The sequence below is a fragment of the Sapajus apella genome, unplaced genomic scaffold (genome assembly GCF_009761245.1).
Source record: "Sapajus apella isolate SASKATOON/1434 unplaced genomic scaffold, GSC_monkey_1.0 scaffold192, whole genome shotgun sequence".
Lineage (NCBI taxonomy): Eukaryota > Metazoa > Chordata > Mammalia > Primates > Cebidae > Sapajus > Sapajus apella.
Window position 1 is genome coordinate 41,132 of NW_022437132.1, and position 15,884 is coordinate 57,015.

The window sequence follows — 15,884 nt, forward strand, 5'->3', positions numbered from 1 at the left end:
TGGTGGCATGTACCTGCAGTCCCAGCTACTCGGGAGGCTGAGGCAGGAGAATTGCTTGAACCCGGGAGGCGGAGGTTGCAGTGAGCCAAGATCATGCCACTGCATTCCAGTCTGGTGACAGAATGAGACCCCATCTCCAAAAAAAAAAGGTCATAAGACACAGTGCCCTGGGTAGGAAAGACAGGCTGCCCCGTCACAAAGGGCAGTTAAGGGGAGAGCATGGGAGAGACTTGGTATAGGTGAGTCAGTCCAAGATGTCACCACACCACCTAAGCCTTGTGGCCACATCACTCCCCAAACCACACCACTGTGTAACCATGATCTCCATAACAAGGAGAAACGCAGGGCGGCTTTAGGGTGTGCCTCCTGGAGCTCACAGCGGCAGTGAGCACAGCACGGCTATGGGTGAGCCCTCAGCCTCGGCCTTTAGGTTCGCCCGCAGCAGTGACTTCGGCAGGCTCCAGGGACAGGGAGGTAGTGTGGGGCAGAAATTGGAGCTGCTGAGGGTGGGGGCAGGGTGCTTCCCAGCATGTGGGGAGGGTGTGAGCACACCCCTAGGTCCTTGTCCCTGTGTCGGCTGCCAGCCGCTCTAAGGAGAAAGCAGCAAGGTGCACATGCCTGGCTGAAGGGCTTCACTGGGAGGTGAAAGAGCCTGTGACTCTACCTGACACTTAGTTCCCTGCCCCGGGGACTTGGGAGTGGGAAGCAGGGGGCTTGCAGGATCTCCCTCCACAGCCCGGCCAGAAACAAAGACAGAGAGGAAGCCCTGGTCAGGTTAATGGCAGCTAAAACGCTCCCGGTCCATTTATTGGCCACGTGAAGTGGTCGTCAAGAGGCAAATTAGAAGGTTATCACAGGAAGATGTGTAATAAGTGCCCGGCAGTACGAAGGGTTCAGCAGAGTGAACAAGGCACACGAGGTCTGTGTTCAGGAAACGGGCCAGTTCCCTCGTGGAGCAGGTGACTCCCGCACGCCTGTGAGGCTCAGGGCTGCGGTGTCTGGCTCTGCTCTGCAGGAGCACGTGGGCCCTGGAGCCCGCAGCCAGCTCAGTGGAGCTGAGCGTCCAGTTCGTACTTCTCACAGAACTTGTCGGTGAAGGGGATGCAGGTGAGGAACTCACACCACTCACAGCGGACAGGATAGACGTAGAAGAGGACCACCAGGCCAGCCAGGAGGCCCAGGAAGACCACCTGAAAGACGATGATCTGGCAGCGTTTCCGGTACAAGTCGAACTTGCCAAAGCTGATGTAGGGCAAGAAGGCGAAGGAGAGGAAGAGGCCGCTGATGAACCCCGAGATGTGGGCAAAGTTGTCGATCCAGGGCAGCAGCCCGAAGGTGAAGAGGAAGAGCACCACAGCCAGCAGCTTGAAGAAGGCACGCCAGGGCCGCGCCAGGATCTGCCAGCTCTGGAAGAGCTCCACAAAGAGGCAGGCCAGGATGCCAAACTGGGAGCCAGCCGGACCCACCTGGGGGATGGTGGGGACAGCTGTAAGGCTGTGGGGCTGGGCAGGTCCCCTGGACCCAAGTTCTCATCTTTCTGCCCCCACTTCCCATGGCCTAGAGCATATTGGGACTGAGGATCCAAATGGAGATGCTCCCTGCCGGGCACTGCAGAGACCCAGACTCCGCACTCCATGTGGACATGTTCATGGCAAGCTGCAGGTGCACACAGGAGGATCCCCACCCGGAGGGCCAGCCTTACCTCTGCTCGGTACGGCAGAAAGATGGCACTGGCCAGGTTGCCAGTGACACCACTCAGCAGGTAGATGATGGCTATGCGGTGCCAGCCTGCCAGCTTCTCCAGGTCCCGCAGGACGGTCATCTGGAAGCAGATGGACACCAGGCAGTGCAGGATCCTGTGGTCAGTGGCGGGGGTGGTGGGGAGACATTCAGCAGGAAAGTAACCTCTCTGCCACCCCCAGCCAGCCAATCCTGGGGACCCTGAGACCACCCACGCAGCCCAGTGTCACTTGCCCGGCGTGCAGGAAGAGGGACAGCCACAGGCGGTAGAACTGGTCAGGCACCTCAGGGTTGAGGAAAGGCAGGAGCCCACACACATCATCCATGCAGTGCACCTGTGCAGAGCAGCATGTCAGCACTCACAGCAGCTGGGGGAGGGGAAAGACAGACACCCCGGAGGCCTACCTGAGAGCAGAGCGTGGCCTCCTCATGGAAGTAGCCCCTCATGAAGTCACAGTACTCCCGGGAGGTGATCTCACACCTAGAAGGGCGGGCCAGGGTTGGGAGGCTGCTGCCTTGTAGAGGGCACTGCTGGCATCCAGGGCAAGTTTCAGCCGCACCTACACACGTTTGTTAGCCCTGAAGAAGTCCAGACCCCTTCTGACCCCACACCCCTTAGCATACTGGGTTATTTCAGGAATTTTTTTTTTTTTTTTTGAGAGGGAGTCTCGCTCTGTCACCCAGGCTGGAGTGCAGTGGCACGGTCTCGGCTCACTGCAACCTCCATACCTCCCAGGTTCAAGCAATTCTCCTGCCTCAGCCTCTTGAGTAGCCGTGACTACAGGCACGCACCACCACTCCCAGCTGATGTTTGTATTTTTAGTAGAGACAGTTTCATCACACTGGTCAGGCTGGTCTTGAACTCCTAACCTCATGATGCACCCACCTTGGCCTCCCAAAGTGCTGGGATTATAAGCATGAGCCACTGCGCCCAGCTATTTCAGAATTTGGTTAGGGAGAAGGCGCAGCCCTAGGACAACGCTCTGAGCCCAGTGACCAGCTGCACTCCCGTGCACGTACGCACGCCTACCTGCCCTTGGTGCCGATGCAGCAGGGCCGCCCTGTGATGACACAGTCCATATGCGGATGGTTGGTGTGGTTCCCAGCACTGTTTTTGGTGCAGATCTGGGTCACAAATGGGGATGAGCTGGGTCAGGGCCTCGCCCAATTTTTGGCCCCACACTGTGTTTGGGGGTAGAGGCAAAGGTGGGCGGGCTCATAAGGTAGAAAACAGTGTGGTTTCCTTGACTTCCAGCAGGCCACCACCCTCTGAGTCTCTATCAAACTGGAATAATGTCACTTGACCTTTCAAGTCTCCATCTAGTTCTCTTGATCTACGTGCTCAGAGGAGCAGGTGTTGGTTGATGGACAGGCTGTGCAAAGGCCAGGTGCACAGCATCTGAAAACGTGAGGTGGTCCCATGATGGGAATCTCTGGCATCACCAATGGGTGGGTGTGGTAGGTGCTCTCCCTGCATGACAAGGATGACTCCCTAACAACCCCCCACTGTAGCTCACCGGCCACCTGGTGATGTCTTCTGGCCACTCATGGGGGTCTTCAGAGGAGGGCTCATCACACACCCTGCATGAGCCAAGTAGGTGGTCAGACCCTGCTGGGAGCCCCTAGCGTTGGCACCCTTCCAGCCAAGTTGCCAACAACTAGGGCAGCCCCTACAGCCTCTGCACCACAGCCCCCTGGAAGGTGTGAAAGAAGGCAGGTAGAGCACTGCGGCAGGACTAACCTGGGATCCTGGTGGCAGACAGAACCAAACTGTCTCTTGTGGCCGGCAAGCTCTGGAGCACTGGGATGGATAGGCCACTTCACCCAAACTGCCAGTGTGGACTGTGGGAGGGGGCACAGGGTCAGGCCCAGCTGGGCAGGGCAACGAGGGGCACTCAGTGAGTCAGGAGTCAAAGGCAAAACCGCTGAGCTCATCCCTCAGTTCTACGAGTCACGCCCTATGAATTGATACTCTTGAAATGCACAGGCATGTTGGAAGAGACTTACACAGAGTTCAACCGTGGCCAGGCGCGGTGGCTCACGCCTGTAATCCCAGCGCTTTGGGAGGCCAAGGCGGGCAGATCACCTGAGGTCAGGAGGTCGAGACCAGCCTGACAAATATGGAGAAAGCCCGTTTCTACTAAAAACACATAAATTGGCCAGGCGTGTTGGTGCGCACCTGTAATCCCAGCTACTCGGGAGGCTGAGGCAGGAGAATTGATTGCACCCGGGAGGCAGATGGCGCAGGGAGCCAAGATTGCACCGCTGCACTCCTGCCTGGGCAACAAGAGCGAAGCTGTGTCTCAAAAAATAACAACAGAAAAGAGCCAAGGCGTTCAACAGCATAATCCCTGTTAGCTGAAAATCAGCATCAACCTCTGTGTCCTCAATCAGGGAACCGGCATGGACTATGGCACCTCCATATAAGACGATGTGATGAAAGTTTGGGTGAATCGCCTTTTTAAAACTGCTCAGTGGAAAAGAGAGCAATACCACTTAGGTAACCTTTAAGACACATGCTGGAAGAGTACACCCAAGTCAAACGACCAAATCAGATGGCAGTCTACGGGGCGAGGAGCTGGAGATGGGGGAGGGTGGGGTGGGGACAAGGAAGAATGGATGTGGCAGGAACGGCATTGCACATGGGGAGGCGGGATGTGCCAGGAACGAGGGCGAAGGATCGCTCTACTGAGTCTATCTGAAGTTCAAAGCAAAGAGAGAACTCGGGGCAGGCAGATGGGGGGGTGTCCTGCTGGGGAAACGCACCGAGCACTCCTCCTCCGAGGTCTGCACGCAGCCCGACCTGTCATTGCGCACGCAGCAGGCCGAGTGCTTCTCGCGCTCGCGCGCCGCCCGAATGAAGCTGTGCACCTGCGGGTCCTGGCGCATGCAGGGCGAAAACTTGGCGCCCAGGTGGATGAGGGCCTCCTGCGGGCGAGCGAGACCGACAGCTGCGGTCCCTGCCTCCCGCTCGCCGCTGGCACCTCCAGGTCCCGCCCCCCCCGGCCCCGCCCCAGCCCCGCCCTCACCGAGCTCGGGCCGATCCAGAAGTTCTCCTGCTGCACGTACTTGACGTTCTCGTAGACCCCGCGGTTCCGCAGCACCTAGGAGGTTGGGGAGCGGCATCAGACCGGCCCGCCGTGGGCCCTCTCAACCCAGAGCCCAGACCCCACTCGTCCGGGCCCGGCGAAGGCACAGGGGCTCACCGAGTCCACCGTTTCATGCTGCGAGAAGCCCACGGGGGCGATGCCGTAGATGCACACGGCCAGAATGGTGACGAGCGAGTGCACGAAGGTGAGCCAGTAGGTGAAGAAGGGCCTGCGGGGCGGGGCGTCAGCGGGGCCTCATCCCCGCCCCGGGGCCTCCATCCCACCCCGGGCCTTGCCTGCCTCGCCTACCTGTGGTCGTCCATGTCCTCAATCTGGCGCTTCACGAAGCTGTCGATGCGCTTGCGGTAGGTGCGGTTGGTGAGCCGTCCCACCATGCCCAGCCCATACGGCCGCTTCTCTCGGGCGAAGAGCTTGCGCACCGGCACCGCGATGCGCTGGCCCCGCCGCGGCCCCGCGCTGCTCACCACCTCCTGTCGGAGCCGCACCTTGGGCTGCGGGGCTGCGGCGCCCTCCTTCTGCTTCCGCCAACCTCGCTCCAGGGGCCTGGGGGCAGCCGGTGTTCACCTCCCGCCCCAGCCCCCACATGCTGCCGTCCCTCCCCGGGGCACCAGGGCACCCTGGCTCTATCCTGGCGAGACGCTGGGCAAGTCCCCCGGAATTTGCCTCCTCCTCTGCCAGTAAAAGAGCAATACTGGGCGCCTCCGGGGATGGCAGGGAGCGGGAACCGGGACCCACAGAGTTCTGCCACTCAGCAAGTATCACCTCTGTCACCTCCACCTCCCCGTTGGATTCTGTCCCGCCCCTGGGCTCTAAGATTGCTGTCCCATCCCACAGACAAGCCATGACCCTGAGGCCATGCCCAGCCCTGGGTCTTCCACCCCTGGTGGCCAGTGGGTTCCCAGTCCCTGAGGCTACCCCTTCCATCACCCCCAGAGGTGAACGCCAAGACGCCCAGCTGCTCCTGACGGCCCGGGGTCTCCCTCTGGCCCCCTTCCCTGCCTGCCTCACTCACAGCATCAGGTGGCTGCGCTCAAGCTCACTGCGGTCCAGGGCCCCACCGGTGAGGTCCGCCTGCTCCGGCACCTTCTCCCAGTCCTTGAGTGCTGCCTCCGATGGGGACTCGAAAACTTCGTCGGGGTAGGTGGACAGCTCTTCATGGAGGATACCTTCCTGAGCAAACACATGAGGTCAGGGTGGACGCCGGGATGAAGGGAATCGGGGTGATGCCCTGGGCACTCCTTACCCGGGCAAAGAAGGACGTGTCCAGCTCATCAGGGAAATCGGTCGTGTCCTCCTCCAGAAAGCTGGCGGGAGTGAAGCTTCGACGCTGTGCCCGACGCAAGGTGCCATCCCTCACAGAGCGGCCCTGGGCACAGGGCAGCGAGCGTGAGACCCGGCTGCGGGCTCGGCCCCCCACCCCCACCCTTGGCCCCTGCACCCACTTTCATCAGCGCCGCAGCTGCCCGGAAGCTCATCTTAGCCACCGACTCTCGCTTGCGCCGCCGCGGGAGCCGGTGGAACCCTGAGCGGGAGCTGGAGAAGGAGCAGAGGGAGGCAGCACCTGGCGTGACAGGAGTGTGCGGGGCACTCAGGCCTTCCGCAGTGTCATCTGCCACCCGGAAGGCCCGGCCACGCGCCAGGGGATCTATGATCTGGAGGAGGGGGAGATGATGGAGTCAGGACTGGGTCAGCACCATGCAGGCTCCTAGCTCACCCAGGTGCACAGAGGCCTTGCAGTAGAGAGCGTGACTGCTACTCCTGACACCTCATGGGCCCCTGGCCAACTGTAGGGGCACCACTCCCACCCCACAGCGCCTAGAGGTCCTACCTGGAATGCTCTCCCATCCAGACAATGGCCCCTGGTGCAATCCCAAGACCATGTCCCCATCCCAAGGTACCCCTTCCCAGGTACTGTTTCAGGTGCCTTCATGGGCAGGCTGTCTAACTGCCCTTCCAGACTGTAAGCTCCCAAAGAGCCTCTTCTTTTTGTTTGATTTTTGAGGCAGAGTTTTGTTCTTATTGCCCAGGTGGGAGTGCAACAGCGCGATCTCGGCTCACCGCAACCTCTGCCTCCTGGGTTCAAGCGATTCTCCGACCTCAGCCTCCCAAGTAGCTGGGATTACAGGCATGCACCACCACGCACAGCTAATTTTGTATTTTTAGTAGACATGGGGTTTCTCCATGTTGGTCAGGCTGGTCTCAAACTCCCGACCTCAGGTGATCCGTCCACCTCAGCCTCCCAAAGTGCTGGGATTACAGGCGTGAGCCACCGTGCTCAGCCCGAAGAGCTTCTGCTCAGGCCGGCTGTGTCCGCAGCCCTAGCCCCTGGGAGCAGAAGGAGGGGCCTGCAGGAGGCAGCGACAGGCAGGCATACCTTCTGCATTCCCAGCTGGCATGGCCCCACGTAGAGTGGGGGTGGTGTCTCAGTGCTGGTCAGCGACACATTGTCCTGGCTGGGCAGGTCCAGCTCCCGGAGGACCTGTGGCTTCAGCTTCCCATAGCGCTGGCTGCAGTGACGGATGCTCTTGCGCTGCCATTTCTGGGTGCTATCACTCTCCTTGCTCACTCCAAACCAGTCAGCAGCCCCCCTGGCATGGCAGAAACTCAGCAAGGAGCATCCAGAGCACCCCTCCCAGGCAGGGACTTCGGCGGCCCTCCCTGGGGGCAGCACGCCCTGCCCCAGGCCTGCGGTCACTCCAGGGACCAGAGTCTGGGTGGGCAAGGTCTAATGAGAGGATGAGTGGGTTCCAGCCACCCCATGAACTGTTAGCCAACTCCAAGTTCCCACTAGACCGCAACTGGCAGGGCCTGCCTAGTTGAGTGCTTCCTAGAGGCCCTCACCCCACCGTCCCTGAGGGGCAGTTGAGGGGAGACACTGAGTCCAGAGAGGGAGCTCAGCCCCAGGACACCACAGAACTCAGAAAGCAGGTGCTTGCGGGCCCAGGCAGGCTGTCCGCAGCACTTGGACATGCAAACAGAAACACTGCCAGCACCTGCCATTAGGAACCCCAGGGAATAACCAGGCTGGCAGCTCCCAAGGGGCCACATGCCAAGCACATGCCACAACAGCACACTCATGACCTGTATGAGATACCTGAGCAGGGACCAAGAGAGAGACTGGTGCTGTGGGAGGGCCCTGCGGGCAGCCCAGGGACCCAGGAGGGGTAGAGTGTGGACACGCCCGAAGCGTACTTGTCGGCTGCTAAGAGGCCAGAGCATCCGGTGGTGGAGACAGGAGGAGAGAGTGAGTGCCAAAGAGAAGGGAGGGGAGCAGGGGAGGGGGTGAGAGCAGTCAGTCTCCACAACAGGAGGAGGGCAAGGGGATGTGGGGACCGAGAAGGAGGGGAAGCTGAGACAGGTGGGCCCCTTGCCTCATTCCCATCCTCAGTGTGCCTGCCTCTGCCCCGCCAGCCCCCAGCTCCCACCTCGTGAAGCAGCTGGACACTGTCAGTACCTGCGGATGGTCTGTGTGATGGACGTCTGGCGCTGCAGCACCGGCCGCCGGAGCTCGTAGTGGGGCGAAGAGATGTGGGCTGTCTCAGCTGGCATACTCACACTCCTCAGGAAAACCTGTCGCCGCAGGGGCTGGGCAACATGGTCACAGTGAGGGTAGTGGGCAGGGGGCACCCACAGCCCCTGCTGGCCAGGGCCTACCTGCAGGAAGTTGGGCTCTTCTGCTGTCAGGGGCGCTGCAGAAGGAATGTCCAGCTTTAGCCAGGGCGGCTTCTTGCGCTGCAGGCTACTCGTGCTGTCCCGGCGGGCCTCACTCATGGTTCCCAGCAGAGCGAGGCAGGCCTGCAGGGCGGGGCGTGTTACTCAGTAACGACTTCTGAAGATCCATTGCACCCAGACCCAGGAGGAGGGAGAAGCAGCAACAAGCCCACCCATGGAGTTCGTGTCCCCCACTGTCAGAGCCTTACTATATGCTCAGCCCTAACTTGCTCTGAGCCTGGCTTGTTCATCCCAACAGACAGTGCTGGGCACATCCTATGTCCTCAGGCAACGTAAGTCCATGGGACAGCTATCTGAGCACCCAGTATGATCAGGAACTGCTCTAGGTGTTGGAGACACACTGGTGGAGAAACGAGACAAAATCCCTGCCCTTCTGGAGCCTGCAGTCTATACAATGAACTTTTAAAATAAGCGAATGTACTGGTTGGTTAAAAGATGCTAAGTATGATGGGGGAAAGAAAGCAAATCAGGGGCCAGGCGCCGTGGTTCACACCTGTAACCCCAGCACTTTGGGAGGCCGAGGCGGGCAGATCATCTGAGGTCAGGAAATCAAGACCAGCCTGGCCAACATGGTGAAACCCCGTCTCTACTAAAAATACAAAATTAGCCAGGCATGGTAGCGCATGCCTGTAATCCCAGCTACTCAAGAGGCTGAGGCAGGAGAACCGCTTGAACCCGGGAGGTGGAGGTTGCGGTGAGCTGAGATCATATCACTGCACTCCAGCCTGGTCAACAGCAGGACACGCTGTCTCAAAAAAACAAAAAAGCAAATTAGGGTTGCTTGGCAGGACGGAGTGAGGCCTCCCTGTGAGGCGACATATGAGCAAAGGCTTGAAGGAGGGGGGTGAGCACAGCTGGGGCTGCAGGGGTTTCCACACACAGAGAACAGCCAATGTGAGGTCTTAGGAACATGGGGCTCACCCTAGTCTGTGCCAGGGCAAATCTCAGGCCTGTCTTACCCAGCCCTCACCCTCTTACGCACCAAGACTTCTACTCCAGAGACAAAGGCCTCACTATGCACAGGACAGCCTGTAAGGGGTGTGTGATCAGTCCACTGCATAGAGCCACCACACTCGGGAAAGAGCGCGGTCGGGCAGCAGCTGGTGGTCCCCAGCTCCTGTGCACAAATGACTTCCCAGAAACCACCTGGGCACACACCAGCATGGCCACCAGGTGGCGCAACGTGCCCAGAAACGGCAGTGAGGCGGCTGGGTGCTGGGGCAGCCGGGCACTGCATGGTTGGCTCCACGCTGAGCATCCCGCCCCAACCCCAAACCTATCACCCAGGCACAGGGCAAGGGCCCAGGGGAAAGCCCCACAGCAGACAGGCCAGGCTTCGCTCTGGCCACCACTGCCTGGCCATGTGACTGTGACTCTATTTACCCTTACACCTTCCTGGCAGACCCGCAGCTGCCCCGAACCCAGGGGGACCACACGGGCATCACAGCAGAGATCCAAACTGAGGAAGGCCCCTGAGCACGCCACTGGACAGACAGTTGTGGGGGGCTGGCCAGAGCTTCCAGAAGCAATTTTAGACAGAAAACCCCAAATTCCTCCACCTCTTTAAAGAGCTGCAGCCCACCCACTAAGGCCCCAGAAACGGCTTTCACACATGGGTGTCCCTCTCAACCGCTTGGAGGAAAGCCCCACCTATGCTGTAGAAGTAGGGAAACAAATAGTGAACACAAGCTTGCCCTGCTCAAGGTCATACGTGCAGGCAGCACAGGATGCTGCTCACAGCTCCTAACAATCTTTGCCAAACAGGGACGGGTCCAGGACAGTGCCACGGCCTCCTCCGACCTGCACCGCCGGGGACGCGCCCGGGACGGTGCACACGGCCTCCTCTGACTCCGTACCACCAGGGAAAGGTTGGGAATGCTGCTCACAGCCCCTACTGGTCCTACATGGACCAGAACAGACACAGGTGGAAGAGGGTCCTTCAGGGATGCCTTCTGCTGGCTCTTACCCCACCCCTCACACTCCAGCCCCTTCTCTGAGCTGACTGTGCACTTCAGTTCCCAGGTGAGTGATGGGGGAAAGCGCTGGGAAGTTCCCCATACATGATGCTCAGGGGTTGTTCCTTCCACAAGGCCCCCTAAGGCTGAGCTCCTCTCCCTGGCCCTCACTCGGCCTGGAATCAGGTGCAAGGGCCAAGGGCAGCAGCTGCCTCCACATCTCTGGGAGTCCCTCCTAGGCCCGTGGCCCATGCAGACCCTCCGAGTACCACAGGGTCAGACAGGAAGGCGTCCTGATGGGAACCGGGTGGGTCAAGGTCCCTCTGGGAGACCACTCTGCATCTGAATTGTGGCCCAAACCCAGCCCAGACCTGCGTGTCCTGGATACAGCCCAGCCACAGCATCAAGGAGTCGCAGCTCAATTTCCCGATCGTCCCCAAGCCCTCCCTCTGCAGAGCTTACGGATAGCAGTACGATCACCCTGCTGGTGAGGAAGAGCCAGGAGGGCTGCCTCTGAGTCTCACACTCTAAGGTTGCAATTTCAGACCGTGTCAGGCACATTGGGAAGCCAGGCGGTGCTTGGGAAGGGGCTTCCAGAACCCACAGTGCTGGGACAGCATCCTGAGTACACTCCCAGCATGTTCTCACCCAGAACATGGACAAATGTTCCCAGTGAGGCCATTATGGGGCCAGAGAGGGGCTGGGCCCAGAGCAGAGACGGGGGCCACTGCCAGGAACCAGCAGGCTGAATCCAGGGGGCTGTCCTCTCCAGGAGTCTCCACCTGTGCCCAGCAGCACTAGGCTGCACCCAGGTGGTTCTTCACTCAGGAGTGTGAGCGAACTCTGCCAACACAGACCTTTGCCAGCTGATCAGCTCACACACATCCGTGACTTCCATGGCTCCTCACAGCTGACTCCCTCCCCTCAGAGCCTGCACGTGCGCCCTGCACGCCCTCCCACGTGTTCGAGGATCTGCAGCCTCAGGCTCCCCCACTCCCTGAAGGTGGTCATGGCCTGGATTCCAAGACACAACACGGCACAGCACAGCAAGGGAGTTAATTCACACGTGCTGGTTCCACAGCGCTCAGGACTGGTCTGCTCTGAAGCCACTGCTGGGTAAACACTGATCGCTGCAGGGCCCAGGCCATTGGGTCCATATCTAGGGTAACGAAGGATTACTCAAGATGGCCCCTTGACCGGGTCTGGGAGAGGAGCTGCCTGGCATGAGCAGGTGCAAACAGGGACAGTTGGGAGGTGAGAAGAGCTGCACAGTGCGAGCGTGTATGGGGAACCTGACCTCCCCAGTACGTCTCAGCCGGGGCCCAAAGTCGGCTCCAGCAAACAGCAGGGTGCTCAGCCCATGCGGGAGGCACCAGCTGCCATGCCTGTACATCTAGTTCTCCTGGGGTTCCTCACCTCCCCAAAAACCCCTCCTGTGCTAGCAGTGCAGGCAGAGGTCCTGCAGGTGGGCAGAGGACTCACCCTGCTCCCAGTGCTGGGTGTTCTGGCCTGCCCCACCCCTGTGTGCCTAGATCCCCATCTGGGCCTCAAGTGGGTGGGATTCACAAAGGAAGAGCCGGAGTAGGCGTGGGGAGGGGCCGGCCCCGGCGGGACAAAGAGTCTGGCCAGGGAGCGGCATATTGCCCTCCCAGAGACAGTGGCTCAGTGTCCAGGCCTTCCCCAGGCACACAGTGGGCTCTTGTTCCCAGAAAGCCCCTCGGGGGGGATCCCAACAGTGTCTCCCCCCTGCTGGCCCCTCAGTATAGGGGGAAACTGTGGCCCACAGAGGGCCTGACTGCTTGGGGTCACACAGCATCTGAGTCACTGCAGCAGCGTCACAGCTGCCAGCCCCATCAGCGACACCCAAAGCCACATCACATCCCAGGACCAGCTGGGGGACCGGGTCAGGGCTCTCGAGAAGGCTGAGGGTGAGGAGGGTGAAGGGGGCCACTGGCCTCATGCACGTTGGAGTCCACTCCGGCTGCCTGCAGAGCCTGGTGTGGAGGGGCTGGGCGGGGGATGCCGGAGAGTCCTGTGGACTCCGGTTTCTGGAGAGGTCTTTGGATCCATCAAGCTGGCCCCGTGCACGGGTGCAGGGAGAGCCAGGGAGCAGGAGCCAGTGCAGGGAGGCCACTGGGGACGGCCCAGGCTGACACTCAGGCCTGTGTTTCCACCACCTACACCCCAAGCAAGCCTCAGCTTTCCCAAATGGAAATCAGGGGTCACAGCAGGACCTGGCACAACAGGCAGTGGCTAACTCCACCACAGTGTCTGGTGCTGCCTGTGGGCACTGGGTGCTCTCCAGCGGGCAGGAGCTGAGGTGTGAAAGGACCCTACAGCATATGCAACAAGAGGGCAGCCCCGGGGACACCTGGGGACACGACCCCTCGAAGGCGTCGAGTGCAGGAAGAGACCACAGTGAAGCTCTGCCAGTGCAGAGCTGCACCCTCAGGTGTGAGCAGCAACCACCTCTGTGCTCAGGCCTGCCCTGCACACTCACAGGACCACGCTGGCAGGGACAACTGGCCACAGAGGAGACTGCCAACCCCAGGGCCAGAACCATCACGCCTGGGCTCTGCTCCTCCCAGGCAACTGCCTGCTTCGAGGTCAGCTGGAGCAAGGGGCCTCACCCCAGGACACCTGCCCAGACGTGTCCTCAGCTCACCCTAGCCACGCCCCGGGGGAGGTGGCTCCTCCAGAATCCCCACCCACACGCTGGTCTCTGACCCGTCTTCTGCTTGACTTCTAATCTGAAGCCCAATCCTAGATCTGCCTTGAGAAGGGAAAGTCACCAGCTGCCTTGGCAGCCCAGCATCAGCTCCTCCGGCCTGATGAAGGGAAAGTCACCTGGCCTGTCTCTGCGCCTTGTCTGTGAATGGCATCATACCGACAATGACATTTACTAGGCTCTTTGCAAACGCTCCCAGTAAAGCCTCTACCTTTCTGTGGAAGAAATGAGGTTCAGGATGGAGCAGGGCAGGCCTGAGACCTTTGCGGGGTCCTCTCCAGCTCCCCAGCAGGACACACTGGTTCCCTGCCTCCCCTCATCACCCCAGGCAAGTAGAGGAAACAAGAAGTTTCCTACCGGCCACCTGTGAGAGAAGACGCCCTAGGGCCTGGAGACACAGGAATCCCTGATGCCACTGACATTCCAGCCCTGACCGGGGAGAGTAGTGCCCAGGGAGGTCAAGGGGCCGGCAATGGGGAGGGGGTAGGACGCTGCCCCATGGCACTGGGGTCACCAGAGCCAAATCCCTGCCTCAGTTGGGTCTGACAGGGGCTGACATGTCAGACACACCTGGGAGCCAGGGGACACCAAGGGCAGGTCATGGGACCTGTCCAGGCCGCACGGTCAGAAAGGGGACGGCAGCAAGGACTCAGCTACACCAGTTTCTGGGTGTAAGCTGCCTGGTGAGCTGGACACCTCTAGTCCCCAGTCTGGAGTCTAGCTGGGTCCCAGGAGCTAGGCAAAAGCACCCTCTCCAGGCTGGAGGTGGGAGAGGCCCACACCCCATGCACACGTCTGGCCAGAGGACAGATGGGCAGCCCAGTCACCAGTCAGAGCCCTCCAGAGGTGTCCCTGACTGACCCTATGCACATGCTCCCTGGTGCCCAGGCACCCTTGGGCTCAGTAACCCCACAACCCCCTCCTGGGACCCACCAGCCGCAGGACAGGACTGGACCAAGTCAGAGCAGAAATGGCTTCAGCACTCAGCAGTTGGCTCACCTTCCTCAAACCAGATCCCGACTGATCACAGTGGTCTGTGTAAACCCTGGGAGGGGGTACTCCGTATCCATCTTACAGATAAAGAAACTGAGGCTCAAAGAAGCCCATCACTGCCTAAGGTCTCAGAGCCTCTAAGGGAGTTCAAAGCCTTGGGCCAGGTCTGCCCAGGAGCGGTGGTGGAAGGGACTCTGTCTGCCTGCCCCAGCTGCCCCTCGCTGCACACCCCAGAGGACAAAACAGAACACCTGGGTTGTTCAGCCTCGTGGCTGTGGAGGGCTGTCAGACCCCTCTAAGATTCCATGCCACCTGCTCTATCAGGGGCATCTCAGTTGAAGGAGGAAGGAGTCACCCCCAAAATCACCCAACTCAAAACACAAGCAGGAGCCAAGGAATTCAATCATTGGGCAAATTGTGATCCTGGCACAGACACGGAGGTGGGGGATCTGGAGCCAGTGCAGGGGAGGCCCTCACAGCCAAGAGCAACTAGGGGTGCCCTGAGCAGGGACTGTAGCTGGGAAGATCCTGAAAAACAGGAGAGACCTGGGTGACTCCCGCTGAACCAAGAGCCAGCTCATGAGGGGTGCTGGTTGAGGGATGACAGCAATCCCCCACGCTGCTCCGGGGGCCTGTCTGTGCAGTGGAGGCCAGCCAGCCAGTGAAAGCTGCTTGGAAGGGCTGGGAAAGGGTCTGAGGCCCAGTGCCTGCAATCTGGGACCACCAGACTCCCATGTACCCCATTTGCCACTGCCCCTTTCTCAGGAAAAGGGACCCAGCTTGCCCAGAATGAACCCCGGTTGGCTCCGCCTCAGGGACCCCTTGAGCCCCAGCCAGCTCCTTGGTTACTGGCTTCCGCCCACCCTTGGGGTGGGGGCAAGGGGATTGCAGCTGGCTCCACAGGGGCGGGAGAACCCAGCCTGGGACTGCCTAGGCATCTAGCTGGGTCAAACCTGAAAAGCCAGTTTCATCCTTGAATCTTCCCCCGGTCTCCAACAGGAAGTCCCGTTGGGGGGGGTGGGGGTTCCCAGGATAGGAGTAAGGCCTCCAGAACTAGACCCCACCCACCCAGACAGACACATTCAGTCTCAAGCTGCAGGCACAGAAGGAACTCTGGTCAGGACCACCTGGGTGGGGAGCAGGCCTTGGGGGGCCAGGGAAGATTTCCCCGCCCATTCCGCACCCAGCCCCGCAAACACGCCCCCAGCATGACAGCCACCCCTCTGCCAGTGCCCTGAGCACCTGGGGTCTGGCTGTCGCCCCAGCTGGGAGAAGGCCTGTCTCTGCTGGCTTCTGGCACAGGGTGAGGGTCTGTCTGTGGGAGTCGCTCCTAGCCCACCCTGGAGTTTCCATGTTTACAGATGGGGGAGTCAGTGCCCTGGGGCAGAAGGTGGAGTCAGTCCCCCACCCCAGCTCCACTGCTCTGGCTATTCCCGTTGGGGAGGGCGGCTGGGACAGGGATGATCCCGCCCTGAGCTGGAGTTTCGACTTGGAGACACCACCCACCGGTGTTGGCCGGGAAGGACAATGTAGGGGGGCTGGGAGCTCAGAGGAGCCTAGGCACCCCCGGACTCAGCGTCCCGCTCCTGCAACCCTCAGCTGTTGGGCGGAGGCTGGAGCCGAGCT

The 15,884-nt window shown here is 60.4% G+C and overlaps 1 protein-coding gene across 8 annotated transcripts in view; it reads right to left on the minus strand.

Annotated features, from left to right (window-relative positions):
- Positions 1-770: 770 nt before the first annotated feature.
- The window catches only part of RHBDF1 (rhomboid 5 homolog 1), a 28,970-nt gene continuing 13,856 nt past the window's right edge, over positions 771-15,884 (minus strand). For 3 of the 8 annotated variants that reach the window (XM_032269424.1, XM_032269425.1, XM_032269423.1), the window contains 17 exons: positions 8,305-8,645; positions 7,945-8,052; positions 7,225-7,438; positions 6,293-6,502; positions 6,094-6,216; positions 5,863-6,020; positions 5,139-5,393; positions 4,947-5,058; positions 4,770-4,844; positions 4,507-4,668; positions 3,482-3,582; positions 3,258-3,321; positions 2,771-2,865; positions 2,146-2,221; positions 1,975-2,075; positions 1,703-1,856; positions 771-1,466 (listed from right to left, as the gene is read on the minus strand). In XM_032269424.1, coding sequence (XP_032125315.1) covers positions 1,047-1,466; positions 1,703-1,856; positions 1,975-2,075; positions 2,146-2,221; positions 2,771-2,865; positions 3,258-3,321; positions 3,482-3,582; positions 4,507-4,668; positions 4,770-4,844; positions 4,947-5,058; positions 5,139-5,393; positions 5,863-6,020; positions 6,094-6,216; positions 6,293-6,502; positions 7,225-7,438; positions 7,945-8,052; positions 8,305-8,621 — 2,745 coding nt within the window. In that variant the 5' untranslated portion in view covers positions 8,622-8,645 and the 3' untranslated portion in view covers positions 771-1,046. The remainder of the gene's footprint in view (positions 1,467-1,702; positions 1,857-1,974; positions 2,076-2,145; positions 2,222-2,770; positions 2,866-3,257; positions 3,322-3,481; positions 3,583-4,506; positions 4,669-4,769; positions 4,845-4,946; positions 5,059-5,138; positions 5,394-5,862; positions 6,021-6,093; positions 6,217-6,292; positions 6,503-7,224; positions 7,439-7,944; positions 8,053-8,304; positions 8,646-15,884) is intronic. The other 5 variants (XM_032269426.1, XM_032269429.1, XM_032269428.1 and 2 more) reach the window with 5 other exon arrangements.